Raw genomic sequence first — 15,213 nt, 5'->3', positions numbered from 1 at the left:
CCCTATTCACATCAGTTATAATATCAGGGAACCCATTATACAATAACACCTGCCCTATTCACATCAGTTATAATATTAGGGAACCCATTATATAATAACACCTGCCCTATTCACATCAGTCATAATATTACGGAACCCATTATACAATAACACCTGCCCTATTCAAATCAGTTATAATATTAGGGAACCCATTATACAATAACAACTGCCCTATTCACATCAGTTATAATATCAGGGAACCCATTATACAATAACACCTGCCCTATTCACATCAGTTATAATATTAGGGAACCCATTATACAATAACACCTGCCCTATTCACATCAGTTATAATATCAGGGAACCCATTATACAATAACAACTGCCCTATTCACATCAGTTATAATATCAGGGAACCCATTATACAATAACACCTGCCCTATTCACATCAGTTATAATATTAGGGAACCCATTATACAATAACACCTGGCCTATTCACATCAGTTATAATATCAGGGAACCCATTATACAATAACATCTGCCCTATTCACATCAGTGATAATATCAGGGAACCCATTATACAATAACACCTGCCCTATTCACATCAGTTATAATATCAGGGAACCCATTATACAATAACACCTGCCCTATTCACATCAGTTATAATATCAGGGAACCCATTATACAATAACACCTGCCCTATTCACGTCAGTTATAATATTAGGGAACCCATTATACAATAACACCTGCCCTATTCACGTCAGTTATAATATTAGGGAACCCATTATACAATAACACCAGCCCTATTCACGTCAGTTATAATATTAGGGAACCCATTATACAATAACACCTGCCCTATTCACATCAGTTATAATATCAGGGAACCCATTATACAATAACACCTGCCCTATTCACATCAGTTATAATATCAGGGAACCCATTATACAATAACACCTGCCCTATTCACATCAGTTATAATATCAGGGAACCCATTATACAATAACACCTGCCCTATTCACATCAGTTATAATATCAGGGAACCCATTATACAATAACACCTGCCCTATTCACATCAGTTATAATATTAGGGAACCCATTATACAATAACACCTGCCCTATTCACATCAGTTATAATATTAGGGAACCCATTATACAATAACACCTGCCCTATTCACATCAGTTATATTATCAGGGAACCCATTATACAATAACACCTGCCCTATTCACATCAGTTATATTATCAGGGAACCCATTATACAATAACACCTGCCCTATTCACATCAGTTATATTATCAGGGAACCCATTATACAATAACAACTGCCCTATTCACATCAGTTATAATATCAGGGAACCCATTATACAATAACAACTGCCCTATTCACATCAGTTATAATATCAGGGAACCCATTATACAATAACAACTGCCCTATTCACATTAGTTATAATATCAGGGAACCCATTATACAATAACAACTGCCCTATTCACATCAGTTATAATATTAGGGAACCCATTATACAATAACACCTGCCCTATTCACATCAGTTATATTATTAGGGAACCCATTATACAATAACACCAGCCCTATTCACATCAGTTATAATATTAGGGAACCCATTATACAATAACACCTGCCCTATTCACATCAGTTATAATATCAGTAAACCCATTATACAATAACACCTGCCCTATTCACATCAGTTATAATATTAGGGAACCCATTATACAATAACACCTGCCCTATTCACATCAGTTATAATATCAGGGAACAAATTATACAATAACAACTGCCCTATTCACATCAGTTATAATATTAGGGAACCCATTATACAATAACACCTGCCCTATTCACATCAGTTATAATATTAGGGAACCCATTATACAATAACACCTGCCCTATTCACATCAGTTATAATATTAGGGAACCCATTATACAATAACACCTGCCCTATTCACATCAGTTATAATATTAGGGAACCCATTATACAATAACACCTGCCCTATTCACATCAGTTATAATATCAGGGAACCCATTATACAATAACACCTGTCCTATTCACATCAGTTATAATATTAGGGAACCCATTATACAATAACAACTGCCCTATTCACATCAGTTATAATATTAGGGAACCCATTATACAATAACAACTGCCCTATTCACATCAGTTATAATATTAGGGAACCCATTATACAATAACAACTGCCCTATTCACATCAGTTATAATATCAGGGAACCCATTATACAATAACACCTGCCCTATTCACATCAGTTATAATATTAGGGAACCCATTATACAATAACAACTGCCCTATTCACATCAGTTATATTATCAGGGAACCCAATACACAATACCAACTGTCCCTATTCACAACAGTTATAATATCAGGGAACCCATTATACAATAACAACTGCCCTATTCACATCAGTTATAATATCAGGGAACCCATTATACAATAACACCTGCCCTATTCACATCAGTTATATTATCAGGGAACCCATTATACAATAACAACTGCCCTATTCACAACAGTTATAATATCAGGGAAAACAATATACAATAACACCTGCCCTATTCACATCAGTTATAATATTAGGGAACCCATTATACAATAACAACTGCCCTATTCACATCAGTTATAATATCAGGGAACCCATTATACAACAACACCTGCCCTATTCACATCAGTTATATTATCAGGGAACCCATTATACAATAACAACTGCCCTATTCACATCAGTTATAATATCAGGGAACCCATTATACAATAACACCTGCCCTATTCACATCAGTTATATTATCAGGGAACCCATTATACAATAACAACTGCCCTATTCACATCAGTTATAATATCAGGGAACCCATTATACAATAACACCTGCCCTATTCACATCAGTCATAATATCAGGGAACCCATTATACAATAACAACTGCCCTATTCACATCAGTTATAATATCAGGGAACCCATTATACAATAACAACTGCCCTATTCACATTAGTTATAATATCAGGGAACCCATTATACAATAACACCTGCCCTATTCACATCAGTTATATTATCAGGGAACCCATTATACAATAACAACTGCCCTATTCACATCAGTTATAATATCAGGGAACCCATTATACAATAACACCTGCCCTATTCACATCAGTTATATTATCAGGGAACCCATTATACAATAACAACTGCCCTATTCACATCAGTCATAATATCAGGGAACCCATTATACAATAACAACTGCCCTATTCACATCAGTCATAATATCAGGGAACCCATTATACAATAACAACTGCCCTATTCACATCAGTTATAATATCAGGGAACCCATTATACAATAACACCTGCCCTATTCACATCAGTTATATTATCAGGGAACCCATTATACAATAACACCTGCCCTATTCACATCAGTTATATTATCAGGGAACCCATTATACAATAACAACTGCCCTATTCACATCAGTTATAATATCAGGGAACCCATTATACAATAACAACTGCCCTATTCACATCAGTCATAATATCAGGGAACCCATTATACAATAACAACTGCCCTATTCACATCAGTTATAATATCAGGGAACCCATTATACAATAACACCTGCCCTATTCACATCAGTTATATTATCAGGGAACCCATTATACAATAACAACTGCCCTATTCACATCAGTTATATTATCAGGGAACCCATTATACAATAACAACTGCCCTATTCACATCAGTTATAATATCAGGGAACCCATTATACAATAACACCTGCCCTATTCACATCAGTCATAATATCAGGGAACCCATTATACAATAACAACTGCCCTATTCACATCAGTCATAATATCAGGGAACCCATTATACAATAATAATTGTCATATTCACATTAGTTATAATATCAGTGGTGTGTGGAGTTTCACAAACTTTAAAAATATGTATAAAACTACAATGTATCTGTGATATATGGTTTCAAATTTTTTTTTCTTCAATTCTTGGAACCACGTCATGTACATTTACTATAAATAGAAAATAAGGAAACTGATGTACATAGCCAAACTATCAGATCCATCAAAAATACAAGACTATTAAATGGATGACTATGATGGATAAATGTCACATGACATGAGCCTTGAACTGTACTTGTTATTCTTTGCCTCGCTTGCTCCAACCAATGACATAAAATCTTTGAACTGAACTCAGAAACATGCCGTTTTGATTTTTTTTTTTTACATGAACTAAATGGGTACCCTACGACTAATTTTATTACAACTTTATTATATGACACAAGCATACATACCAAATCTGATCAGAAAATAGATCCTTACAGTGTTCAGAAGCTCACTTATTCAAATGTGAGATCTAAATCTGATCAGGAAATATTTCCCTATAGTGTTCACAAGTTCACTTATTCAAATGTGAGATCTAAATCTGATCAGGAAATAGATCCCTATAGTGTTCACAAGCTCAATTATTCAAATATTCTTCTCATTTAATTATTGCTCGTAATCAAACTTGTGTGATATTTCGATTGTATAAGCTTACATACCAGAATGTATCAAAGCATTCTAAAAAGTATGGCCTTGAGTGTGTTCACAAGCTCATCCAACCAGATGTAATGTAATCTCAACAACATGCACTGATAATCACTCATAATCAATTTCTTATGAGATTTTATGATGTAAACTTACATGTCAAAATCTAATCTGAAATGAAGCCTTTACAGTGTGTGTGTGTGTTTTAGGTTTTTGATGTAGCTTTAACAATTTTTCAGTCATATTGCTATGATGGCTGCAGTGTGGCAGTTTATAGTGATGTCTAGCACTGGGGCATCATGCCACAGACATGTAGCATGATGTCCCCACCCAGTCACATTATCCTGACAACACGCCAACCAGTCCTAACACTAACCTCTTAATGCTGAGCACCAAGCAAGGCAGTTGTTAGTACCATTTTTGTTAGTCTTTGGTATGACTCAGCCGGGGATCAATCCCACGAGCTCATGCATCCAAGGCGGAGGATCTAACCATTTGGCCACCGGAGCGGTAAAGCCTTTACAGTGTGAACAATCAAGTGTTGATATATGGATGGATGAGGGATGATACATGATTGACTAAAGCTTTACAATAAATTCACTTGGATTCTGAAATAACAAGATGAGAACACTTGTGCTATTAATGAATCAACTTTAAAAAATTAAAACAAGTTATTAGTGAGCAGTAGCTCAGAAGACACAACTAGTATTGCAGACCTGCCAACCCTAAAGAGAAATTCTCAGTAAATCGAAAGTTTTCAATAAGTTGGACCAATTTTCAGTAAGGCGTAAAAACTATTAAGTACATGCAACAGGTAAAATTTTAATAACCATATGATTACAGTTTTATCCATGTTGTAACTTTTAATATGTAGCTACTGATGTGTCTGGTACATCGTATTTTTGCACTTTCTAAGAAACTTCTGGTCAAATTCCATTTTGAAGCATCTCCCCACATTCATAATAGTATTGCTTCCAAGGTATCATAGATGATCTGGATTTTGAGTGGATTTTTGAGTGAATCAACCCTGGTGAGTAAGTATAACAGTAGGCATGACAGATCCACTTTTAGTGCATAAACTAGCCATAAACACACTGCAAATCTCTTGTAGCATTTATTATTTTTGTTATAGTTTTTTAAGGGTTATTTCGTTAATGACATTTCTGATGCTAAACTCCAATGATTGTAGTTTGTGCTGTTAGAAGAGTCATGTCTCAATTACATTAATTGACACATTTGTAAAGTTGCAAGGTTGAGTTGTTCTTGTAGGGTTAATTGCCATTTTTCAATACATGATAGGCTACACATGGCGGCCAGTATAAATGGTGGAGGAAGAACACAGGAAAACCCTGGAGAGAACCACTGACCCACGAGAAGCTACTGACCAGCTTTCTCACATACCCACATTGGCCAAACCCAAGACTCGAACCCATGCAAACAGAGGTGAGATGGCAATTATCTGTAATAGTTATCCTTTAGACCACTCTGCTAACCAAGGCCCCCAAGGCTGAGTTGAACTATAAGTGCAAGTAAACATCATGTGATCAGACATGGACATGAATTCTGGGAAAAGCCAAGCCTGGTTAAATTTCTGATTTGCTAGAATTAAATCAGCTGATGTTTACTAACAGAGTATTTCAAAATACCAAGAATGATTCATTCCAAGTTTCTTATTGCAGCAATTTTAGCTATTGTGTATTATCATTCTATAAAAGTGAATTATTACAAAGAATTAGACATTCTTTAAAGTACTGTTGGTCTTGACACATTAATGAGAAGAATGATTCATTTAACTTAATAATTATTTGTTGGAATACAGTGCTGTGACATTCATTTAAAGAAAGCTGTACGGAACTACTGTAAATTCATCCAAAGACATTTGGAAACATAACTTGACTGGAATTACCAAAAATTCATTTAAAGACATTTTAGGATTTTATCAGTGATTTTGTTCTGTACTATTGACACATCAGTACAGTAGTGACCTTTTTTGGAATACCTCTTCAACTTATTTGGCTTATTTGGAGCTATTGGAATTGATAGAACTTTTAGGATTTTAGGAATTCATTCACCATATACTGTAAATTATTTTTCTTTCACTTTGTATTTTAGAAAATATTTTCTATAAACATCAACAATAGTCTTTCTTTCTGTGTGTAAATCTTGCAAAACAAGTGTTCATGAGTTCGAAACATGCGGCAGCATATACATTTTTTTAAAAAAATTGTGGTATTTTTATGTTCAAACATTCTTATAAATTCATTCATCCAAAGTTTTATTTTTGTTTTTACTTATGTTTTATTCCTATCCTAGAACAGGTAATTAATCTAGTAAAATTGATATGTTTCAATAATCAAAAACATGTTGGTTTTGAACTTAAGTAGTTAAAGAATCTAGAGTAGTAACAAGGTGAATTAAGCATCTGTGATAGGGCCCATACACCATTTACAGCTATTTAGAGAAAACCCCAGAAAGTAGGTCACAATGACCAACATTTCATGCCCAGCAAACATTCTTCTCAAGATGCATTCCACTTCAAATTTAGAGGTATCAGATGAAAATTTATTCAAACATGATTCTAAGCATGTTGACTTCAGGCAGTTTAGAATAAACACCATAAAAAATATAAGTCACTTCACTTTAAAAGACAATATACCATTATACCAAGATACACCTATACTATAAGTTTTATATGTCACCAGGCTTACTAATATGTCAAACATAATTATAGCCAGGACAGAATCAGTAAGCTGTCAAAACTAAGTAAGAAATTATACAGCAAATTAAACAGCAAACAACAATCTTTCCCAGTGCAATCAATTTTGTCAAGTAAACATTTAACCCTTTACCTCATAGATTGGATGGCGTTTTAGCCCCTTGATATAAAAGTAGCAAAGTTACCCAGTGCAGTGCACTATAAATAGAATGCCTGTTACCTATTTAATACCATACACATAGGCCTGCCTGTTAAGTGTAGTATATGTTACGTTTAACATAAATTTTAAACGTTTTACTTTTTTGGTAAACATATATTATGCATGGAAAGATTTAAGAGTAAAATCTGATTGTTATTGCTGTATAGTTATTTTTCACAGAAGAATTTTTTATATGGTTTAAAATCTTGAGAGAACTCCTTCACCGTCAAGTCAGTGAAGCCACATGACCAACTATAACTGACATTTCTCACACTCGAAATTTACAAGTTCTTTGTCTTCGTCTACATAAAATCATCTGCATTTGATAATTTATAAAAACTAATTGCTGCCTACATCAACATTAGAGCCTTTACTTAAGTTAATGAAGCTTTCATAGTTGTGATTCCAATTGTAAAACCTCAAGTAAGTACTGAACAAAATCTGCGACCACCATTTTGGTGAGTGATTCTCCATCCAGTTACTTTAAACTGCAGATTTCTACCAGATGTTAAATAGTTTCCACGTGATCAGACATAATGGTCATTCACATCAATGAATGTAGTATCTAATAGTGGGTTCCCCTGAAGGTGGCACTACAAAAACCCACCACAAATTGCTGATGTCTACAACAGGCGTCAAAAGGCACTTCCATGAGAATGGTTTAGAGGCGTCAAAAGACGCTTCCATGCAAACTGGGTAGAGGCGTCAAAATGCGCTTCCTTGAGAATGGAGTTGAGGCATCGAAATATGCCTGCATGAGGTAAAGGGTTATGTGAAAACAGATGAAAAAGTAAGGTGGAGCAAAGAAAGCATGACAAAGAACAGTGCAACAAATTCTCAGACTTACATAAAAGAAAGCATAAATAGCCTTGCTTTATCCTTGCAGACAATATATGAGACCATAAAATCACCTTTTGCATCATTGGATACAATATATATGGCAGAACTTGATTCTGAATTAAACAAAATTTACACTTCTATATTTTTCACTCTGACATGCGGTCACATCATTCAGCCTAATAGCAACTTATAGAAATAAAACAAATTTAAAAGGCAAATAGAGTGCCAGAGCATATTTGAAACACCCAGCAATGTTACTGGAAAATAAGAAGCAGGTCATTCAGACTTACTATTGCTTGTGATGATCAGTACGCCACCATTATAATACACCCATCAATATTTATGACTGCAAATGCAACAAGGACAATATCATCAGAAGTTTAGTCTATGCACCAAAGATAAGAGAACTCTCAACAAAAAAGTTACTGTTGTTTCTAGAGCATGATAACAATTTATATAGCAGAAAAATATACTAACGTGACACTGGACAGGAGTATTTGCATAAAAATATACTAACGTGACACCAGACAGGAGTATTTGCATAAAAATATACTAACGTGACACCAGACAGGAGTATTTGCAGAATAATATACTAACGTGACACCAGACAGGAGTATTTGCAGAAAAATATACTAACGTGACACCAGACAGGAGTATTTGCAGAAAAATATACTAACATGACACCAGACAGGAGTATTTGCTGAAAAATATACTAACGTAACACCAGACAGGAGTATTTGCAGAAAAATATACTAACGTGACACCAGACAGGAGTATTTGTAGTGGAGGATTGATAAATCTGTTCCTCTGTAACCATGCAGTCTTTTCTAGCCTCTCCATCAGAATAGGAAGTAAAACTGGAAAATAAGTAACTTTTCTGTTAGTGTGTACTAGATGTTGGGTGGGTGTGAGATCGGCTACCCCCCAATCATAATTGTTACTGGTAGTGTTAATGTCTTGCACAGTTTAGTTATGGGACCCCCATCACTGTAACCATTTACTGAAGGTCTTAATTTCATTTGTAAGTAGCCCCTGTAGGTAACCTAACATGAAAATAGATTTAAAGATGCAAAAATTGGTTACTCATGTGTCTGGAAAATGACAATTCACAAGTCACAATGAACTCATGATAGTATCAAATCCAAGAGTCATTCATATGTCAAACAAAACAACACATCTTTTACTTTGAATATTGAACTTCTACTCATAAAGCATACATCATTTAGATAAATGATTAAGATTATGCTGTGGAATGTTCAATACCTTAGATCGCCTACCAATGGTAAAATGTTCTGTTTGATATTTACGCAGCTATTATGTTACAGATCGAGAATTCCTTGTACAGTAAATAGTGACGTAGTAGATACCTCAACAAGAATTCATGTGTTTAAACAGGTTCTAAAACTGATAGGAAATATCTTAAAAAACAAAATAACAATTAGTATATTGTGGTATAAACTGTCAGTTGCCGACTCACACAGCTTAGATAACACTTCTGGCATCATTTGCTGTGTGATTCAGCAACTGACAGTTTAAACCATGATAAAACTCAGAACAAAACAAATGAATCTCTTAAATATATGGTGTAATTACTGTTGAGATCATAATATATTAAAAAGTGAAGCAAACTGAAATTTGGTACAACTCATTCAACACATATTTATAACCTGCAAAATGGAGCCAAGTAAATTTTAATAACGTCATTTAATAGTTGGTTAAATAAATCTCCATTTCTTATAGTGCATGAAACCATAAGTCAATCAAGCAAATAAACAATAATCACTAAATTTATCCATTTATCTATATATGTATCCAAATTGCATGTCAGTCTGTCTTAGAACTTTCTAAAGAAATGTAAATCTAAAATATTCATGCATCTTTTAGAAAGCTTGTTTGGATATAAATCTGGGAGTCTGATATTTGATTAAGGACTTAAGTTTAAATGTTACAAATTCACATCATTTATTGTCAACCTGAAAAGTCCCAGTGTGTTTATCAAGCAGTGAATACCCAAAATGTAATCGTTAATCCTTGTATCTCTATTTTCCTTACAGAATTTTAAATCATAAAATTGAAAAAAGTGTTTATATTTCACTAAGTACATTATGCAACATCAGATCCAGGTCTGTGCAGTTTGCAGTTTGATTTAATGCATAACATTGCACAGACAGTATTTTGTAACCATTATGTAACTGAATCTTGACAGGAAAAATTGTAATGCTTGGAAAAGAACGATTGGGATCCCTGGTAAGATTTACTATTTAATGTATGCAGTTTTAAGCCTTTTATTCAAAACTTTTACTCCAATTTTACAATATGTTTCATCTTTGTTTTGAGTCTAGTGAGAAGTTTTGGAGGAATAATTTACATCTGGAAGGTTTGTACTGTATGAACTCACTCATTCCTGGGGAACATATCAGGATTCTGCTCAAAATCACCTGGCTGATTCCTTTCACAGCAGCATACTGTAAAAATAAAGTTACTTGGTGTTCTACTGATATTATGGGAAATCATGAAATCTAACTCCTGATGTTGAAGATAACAAGTGATTTCCTTCATTAAATGGCATTAATGCATACAAACTTATAAACTGGCTGCTTCAGACACTGTTAGGTTCATAGCATGATAGAAGATAACTTTGTTCATGGTCTTTTATGATTTTTCCTTATGGAAAATTAAAAACATGGACTAATATATTTATGTATTAAACCGCTAGATGGCGTCTGTGCATCATTGATCTTCTTGCTCAGAGTTTCAGTAGGCTTCATATTAAATGATGTCCACAAAGATGGTACACATAATTCCATAGAAATTGTATAAAACATGTCACGACAGATGGTACACAGAATTCCATAAACACTGTATAAAACATGTAAAGACAGATGTTATACAGAATTCCATACAAATTGTATAAAACATGTCAAGACAGATGGTACACAGAATTCCATACAAATTGTGTAAAACATGTCAAGACAAATGGTACACATAATTCATACAAACTGTATAAAACGTGTCAAGACAGATGATAGAATTCCAGACAAATTGTATAAAACATGTCAAAACAGATGATACACAGAATTCCATACAAATTGTGTAAAACATGTCAAGACAAATGGTACACATAATTCATGCAAATTGTATAAAACATGTCAAGACAGATGATAGAATTCCAGACAAATTGTATAAAACATGTCAAAAAAGATGGTACACAGAATTCCAGACAAATGGTATAAAACATGTCAAAACAAATGGCACACAGAATTCCAGACAAATTGTATAAAACATGTCAAGACAGATGGTACACAGAATTCCAGACAAATGGTATAAAACATGTCAAGACAGATGGTACACAGAATTCCAGACAAATTGTATAAAACATGTCAAGACAGATGGTACACAGAATTCTAGAGAAATTGTATAAAACATGTCAAGGCAGATGGTACCAAGAATTCCAGACAAACTGTATAAAACATGTCAAGACAGATGGTACATAAATGTCCTGACAGATGATATACATGTCCTGACAGATGGTACAAAGAATTCCAAACAAATGATACAAAACATGCCCTCACTGATGGCACACATAAGTCCAGACAAATGGTAAAAACATAGATGGCATACACATCATGACAGATGGTACACACATGTCCAGACAGATGGTACACACATGTCCAAACAGATAGTACACACAGGTCCTGACATATGGTAACCACATGTCCTGACATGGTACACACAAGTCCTGACTAATGGTACACATGTCAAGACAGATGGTACACACAATTCCAGACAGATGGTACACACAAGTCCAGACAACTATTTCCAGACACATGTTAAATGTCCAAAAAGATGGTACACATGTCCAGACAAATGTTACACATGTCCAGACAGATGGTACATAAATGTCCTGACATCCTGACAGATGTTACATCATGTCAAGACAGATGGTACACACAAGTCCAGACAGATGGTGCTTACAAGTCCAGACAAATATGTTCAGACATATGTTAAATCTCCAGAAAGATGGTACAGGTGTCCAGACAAATGTTACACATGTCCTGACAAGTAGTACACTCATGAGCAGACAAATGGTACACACATGTCCTGACAGATGGCACATCATGTCAAGACATATAGTTCACACATGTCTAGACAGATAATACACACATATCCAGGCAAATGGTACACACATCCTGACATATGGTACATGATATCCAGACAGATGGTACACACATGTCCGGACAAATGTTACACACATCCTGACATATGGCACATCATGTCAAGACATATAGTAACACATGTCCAGACAGATGAGAATGATGGAAAAATTCCTTTAAAAGGATACCAGTTGTAAAATTGTTGCCTATAATGAAAAACTTTAAGCAAAACCTAGATTCATCTGATACTGTTAACAATGTGTCACCACCATATATACTTTCTTATAAGTCCAACTGCAAAATCATAAATCCCCTTCAGCTGTTGAATAATGTGCCACAGATCAGGGTCTATGTTGTTTGTTCTACCAATTTCTCCTAACAAACAGCAAAGACCCAAATCTGTTGGAGCATTATACAATGGCAAATTTGGGTCTGTGTAGTTCAAGGTTGTGCATGACTTATAAGTGGGAATATATATATATATATACAGTACCAACAGTGATCACTGTCTTTATGTTCTGGCAGGAAAGGTTAACTGAATAGCTTAAGTATTAATTACTTATCCCTGTCTTTATACTGGCAGGCAAGATCAACTCCATTGCTTAGGTATTAATTACTTATCCCTGTCTTTATGCTGGCAGGCAAGATCAACTGAATTGCTTAAGTATTAATTACTTATTCATGTTTCTATGCTGCCAGGCAAGATCAACTGAATTGCTTAGGTATTAATTACTTATCCCTGTCTTTATGCTGGCAGGCAAGATCAACTGAATTGCTTAAATATTAATTACTTATCCCTGTCTATATGCTGGCAGGCAAGATCAATTGAATTGCTTAAGTATTAATTACTTATCCATGTCTCTATGCTGGCAGGCAAGATCAATTGAATTGCTTAAGTATTAATTACTTATCCATGTCTTTATGCTGGCAGGCAAGATCAACTGAATTGCTTAAGTATTAATTACTTATCCATGTTTCTATGCTGCCAGGCAAGATCAACTGAATTGCTTAAGTATTAATTACTTATCCCTGTCTTTATGCTGGCAGGCAAGATCAATTGAATTGCTTAAGTATTAATTACTTATCCATGTCTCTATGCTGGGAGGCAAGATCAATTGAATTGTTTAAGTATTAATTACTTATCCATGTCTTTATGCTGGCAGGCAAGATCAACTGAATTGCTTAAATATTAATTACTTATCCATGTCTTTATACTCTAGCAGGCAAGATCAACTGAATTGCTTAAGTATTAATTACTTATCCCTGTCGTTATGTTCTGGCTGGCAAGATCAACTGAAATGCTTAAGTATTAATTACTTATCCATGTCTATATGCTGACAGACAAGACCAATTGAACTGCTTAAGTATTAATTACTTATCCATGTCTCTATGCTGGCAGGCAAGATCAACTGAATTGCTTAAGTATTAATTACTTATCCATGTCTTTATGCTGGCAGGCAAGATCAACTGAATTGCTTAAATATTAATTACTTATCCATGTCTTTATACTCTGGCAGGCAAGATCAACTGCATTGCTTAAGTATTAATTACTTATCCATGCTTTATGCTCGCAGGTAAGTTAAGATCACTGAATTGCTTAAGTAGTAATTAATTATCCCTGTCGTTATGCTGGCAGGCAAGATCAACTTAATTGCTTAAGTATTAATTACTTATTCATGTTTCTATGCTGCCAGGCAAGATCAACTGAATTGCTTAAGTATTAATTACTTATCCCTGTCTATATGCTGGCAGACAAGATCAATTGAATTGCTTAAGTATTAATTACTTATCCCTGTCTATATGCTGGCAGGCAAGATCAACTGAATTGTTTAAGTATTAATTACTTATCCATGTCTATATGCTGGAAGAGAAGATCAATTGAATTGCTTAAGTATTAATTACTTATCCATGTCTCTATGCTGGCAGGCAAGATCAAATGAATTGCTTAAGTATTAAATACTTATCCCTGTCTTTATGTTCTGGCATGCAAGATCAACTGAATTGCTATGGAAGTAATTACTTATCCCTGTCTTTATGCTGGCAGGCAAGATCAACTGAATTGCTTAAGTATTAATTACTTATCCATGTCTTTATGATCTGGCAGGCAAGATCAACTGAATTGCTTTAGTATTAATTACTTACCAAGTGCAAAGAACACATACTTTCCCTGTCAGCAACAAAATGATGCTGTCTAGTTGGCTGAACCATTGAAGTAAAAGTAACAGAAAATGTTTTAAATTCACAGATACACAGAAATGTCTAATACATTTTGTATTTATTTTCCATACTGTTATGAGCATTTCCAAAATCTAATCCATTTCAAATCTATGAACCAAACAAACTGCTATGTATGATTTGAACAAAGTCATATTTCGGTAAGTTTAATTACAAAGTAAAATCTAATTTGAAGAGAAAAAAAATTAAATAACTTTCAAGCCCTTGCTGCCTAATACAGGATCTTACCCTGGACTCTGTGATTTTCTTTCCACTTTTATCGTATACTGGAACACCATTAACAATTTCACTGAAAAGTACAATTAATAAAGCATAAATATTATGGTGATAGACAAACATAGCATGTTCCTCTAGTGACAAATGAAACATACACAGTAGTCCCTCATTATAAGGTATCTCAATGTATCTTGGTCCATTTTGTAAGGTGTGTATTTTCATGGATTTCATTTCATTCTTTAGTAGTAATATTATGCATAAAATACCTCAATATAAAGTGACCTCACTAATAAGGTCATGTGACTTTATGGTTTAGATGAACACTGTTGTGATGGTGTACTGCATAG

The 15,213-nt window shown here is 34.3% G+C and overlaps 1 protein-coding gene across 2 annotated transcripts in view; it reads right to left on the bottom strand.

Moving 5' to 3' along the window:
• Positions 1-15,213, bottom strand: part of LOC149777831 (sideroflexin-2-like) — a 41,863-nt gene that overhangs the window by 12,444 nt on the left and 14,206 nt on the right. The window contains exons 7-10 of one of the 2 annotated variants that reach the window (XR_016415472.1): positions 14,879-14,939; positions 10,660-10,726; positions 9,019-9,118; positions 8,552-8,607 (exon numbers count right to left, since the gene is read on the bottom strand). Coding sequence is in view for 1 of the 2 variants with exons in the window: in XM_089938895.1 (XP_089795021.1) it covers positions 9,019-9,118; positions 10,660-10,726; positions 14,879-14,939 (228 nt within the window). In the remaining variant the exon portion in view is untranslated. The remainder of the gene's footprint in view (positions 1-8,551; positions 8,608-9,018; positions 9,119-10,659; positions 10,727-14,878; positions 14,940-15,213) is intronic. The other variant, XM_089938895.1, reaches the window with a different exon arrangement.

Source organism: Sinohyriopsis cumingii, chromosome 17, assembly GCF_028554795.1.
Source record: "Sinohyriopsis cumingii isolate HCF-2022 chromosome 17, ASM2855479v2, whole genome shotgun sequence".
Lineage (NCBI taxonomy): Eukaryota > Metazoa > Mollusca > Bivalvia > Unionida > Unionidae > Sinohyriopsis > Sinohyriopsis cumingii.
The sequence above is the reverse complement of the archived record's forward strand: the minus strand, read 5'-3'. Positions and strand labels throughout refer to the sequence as shown.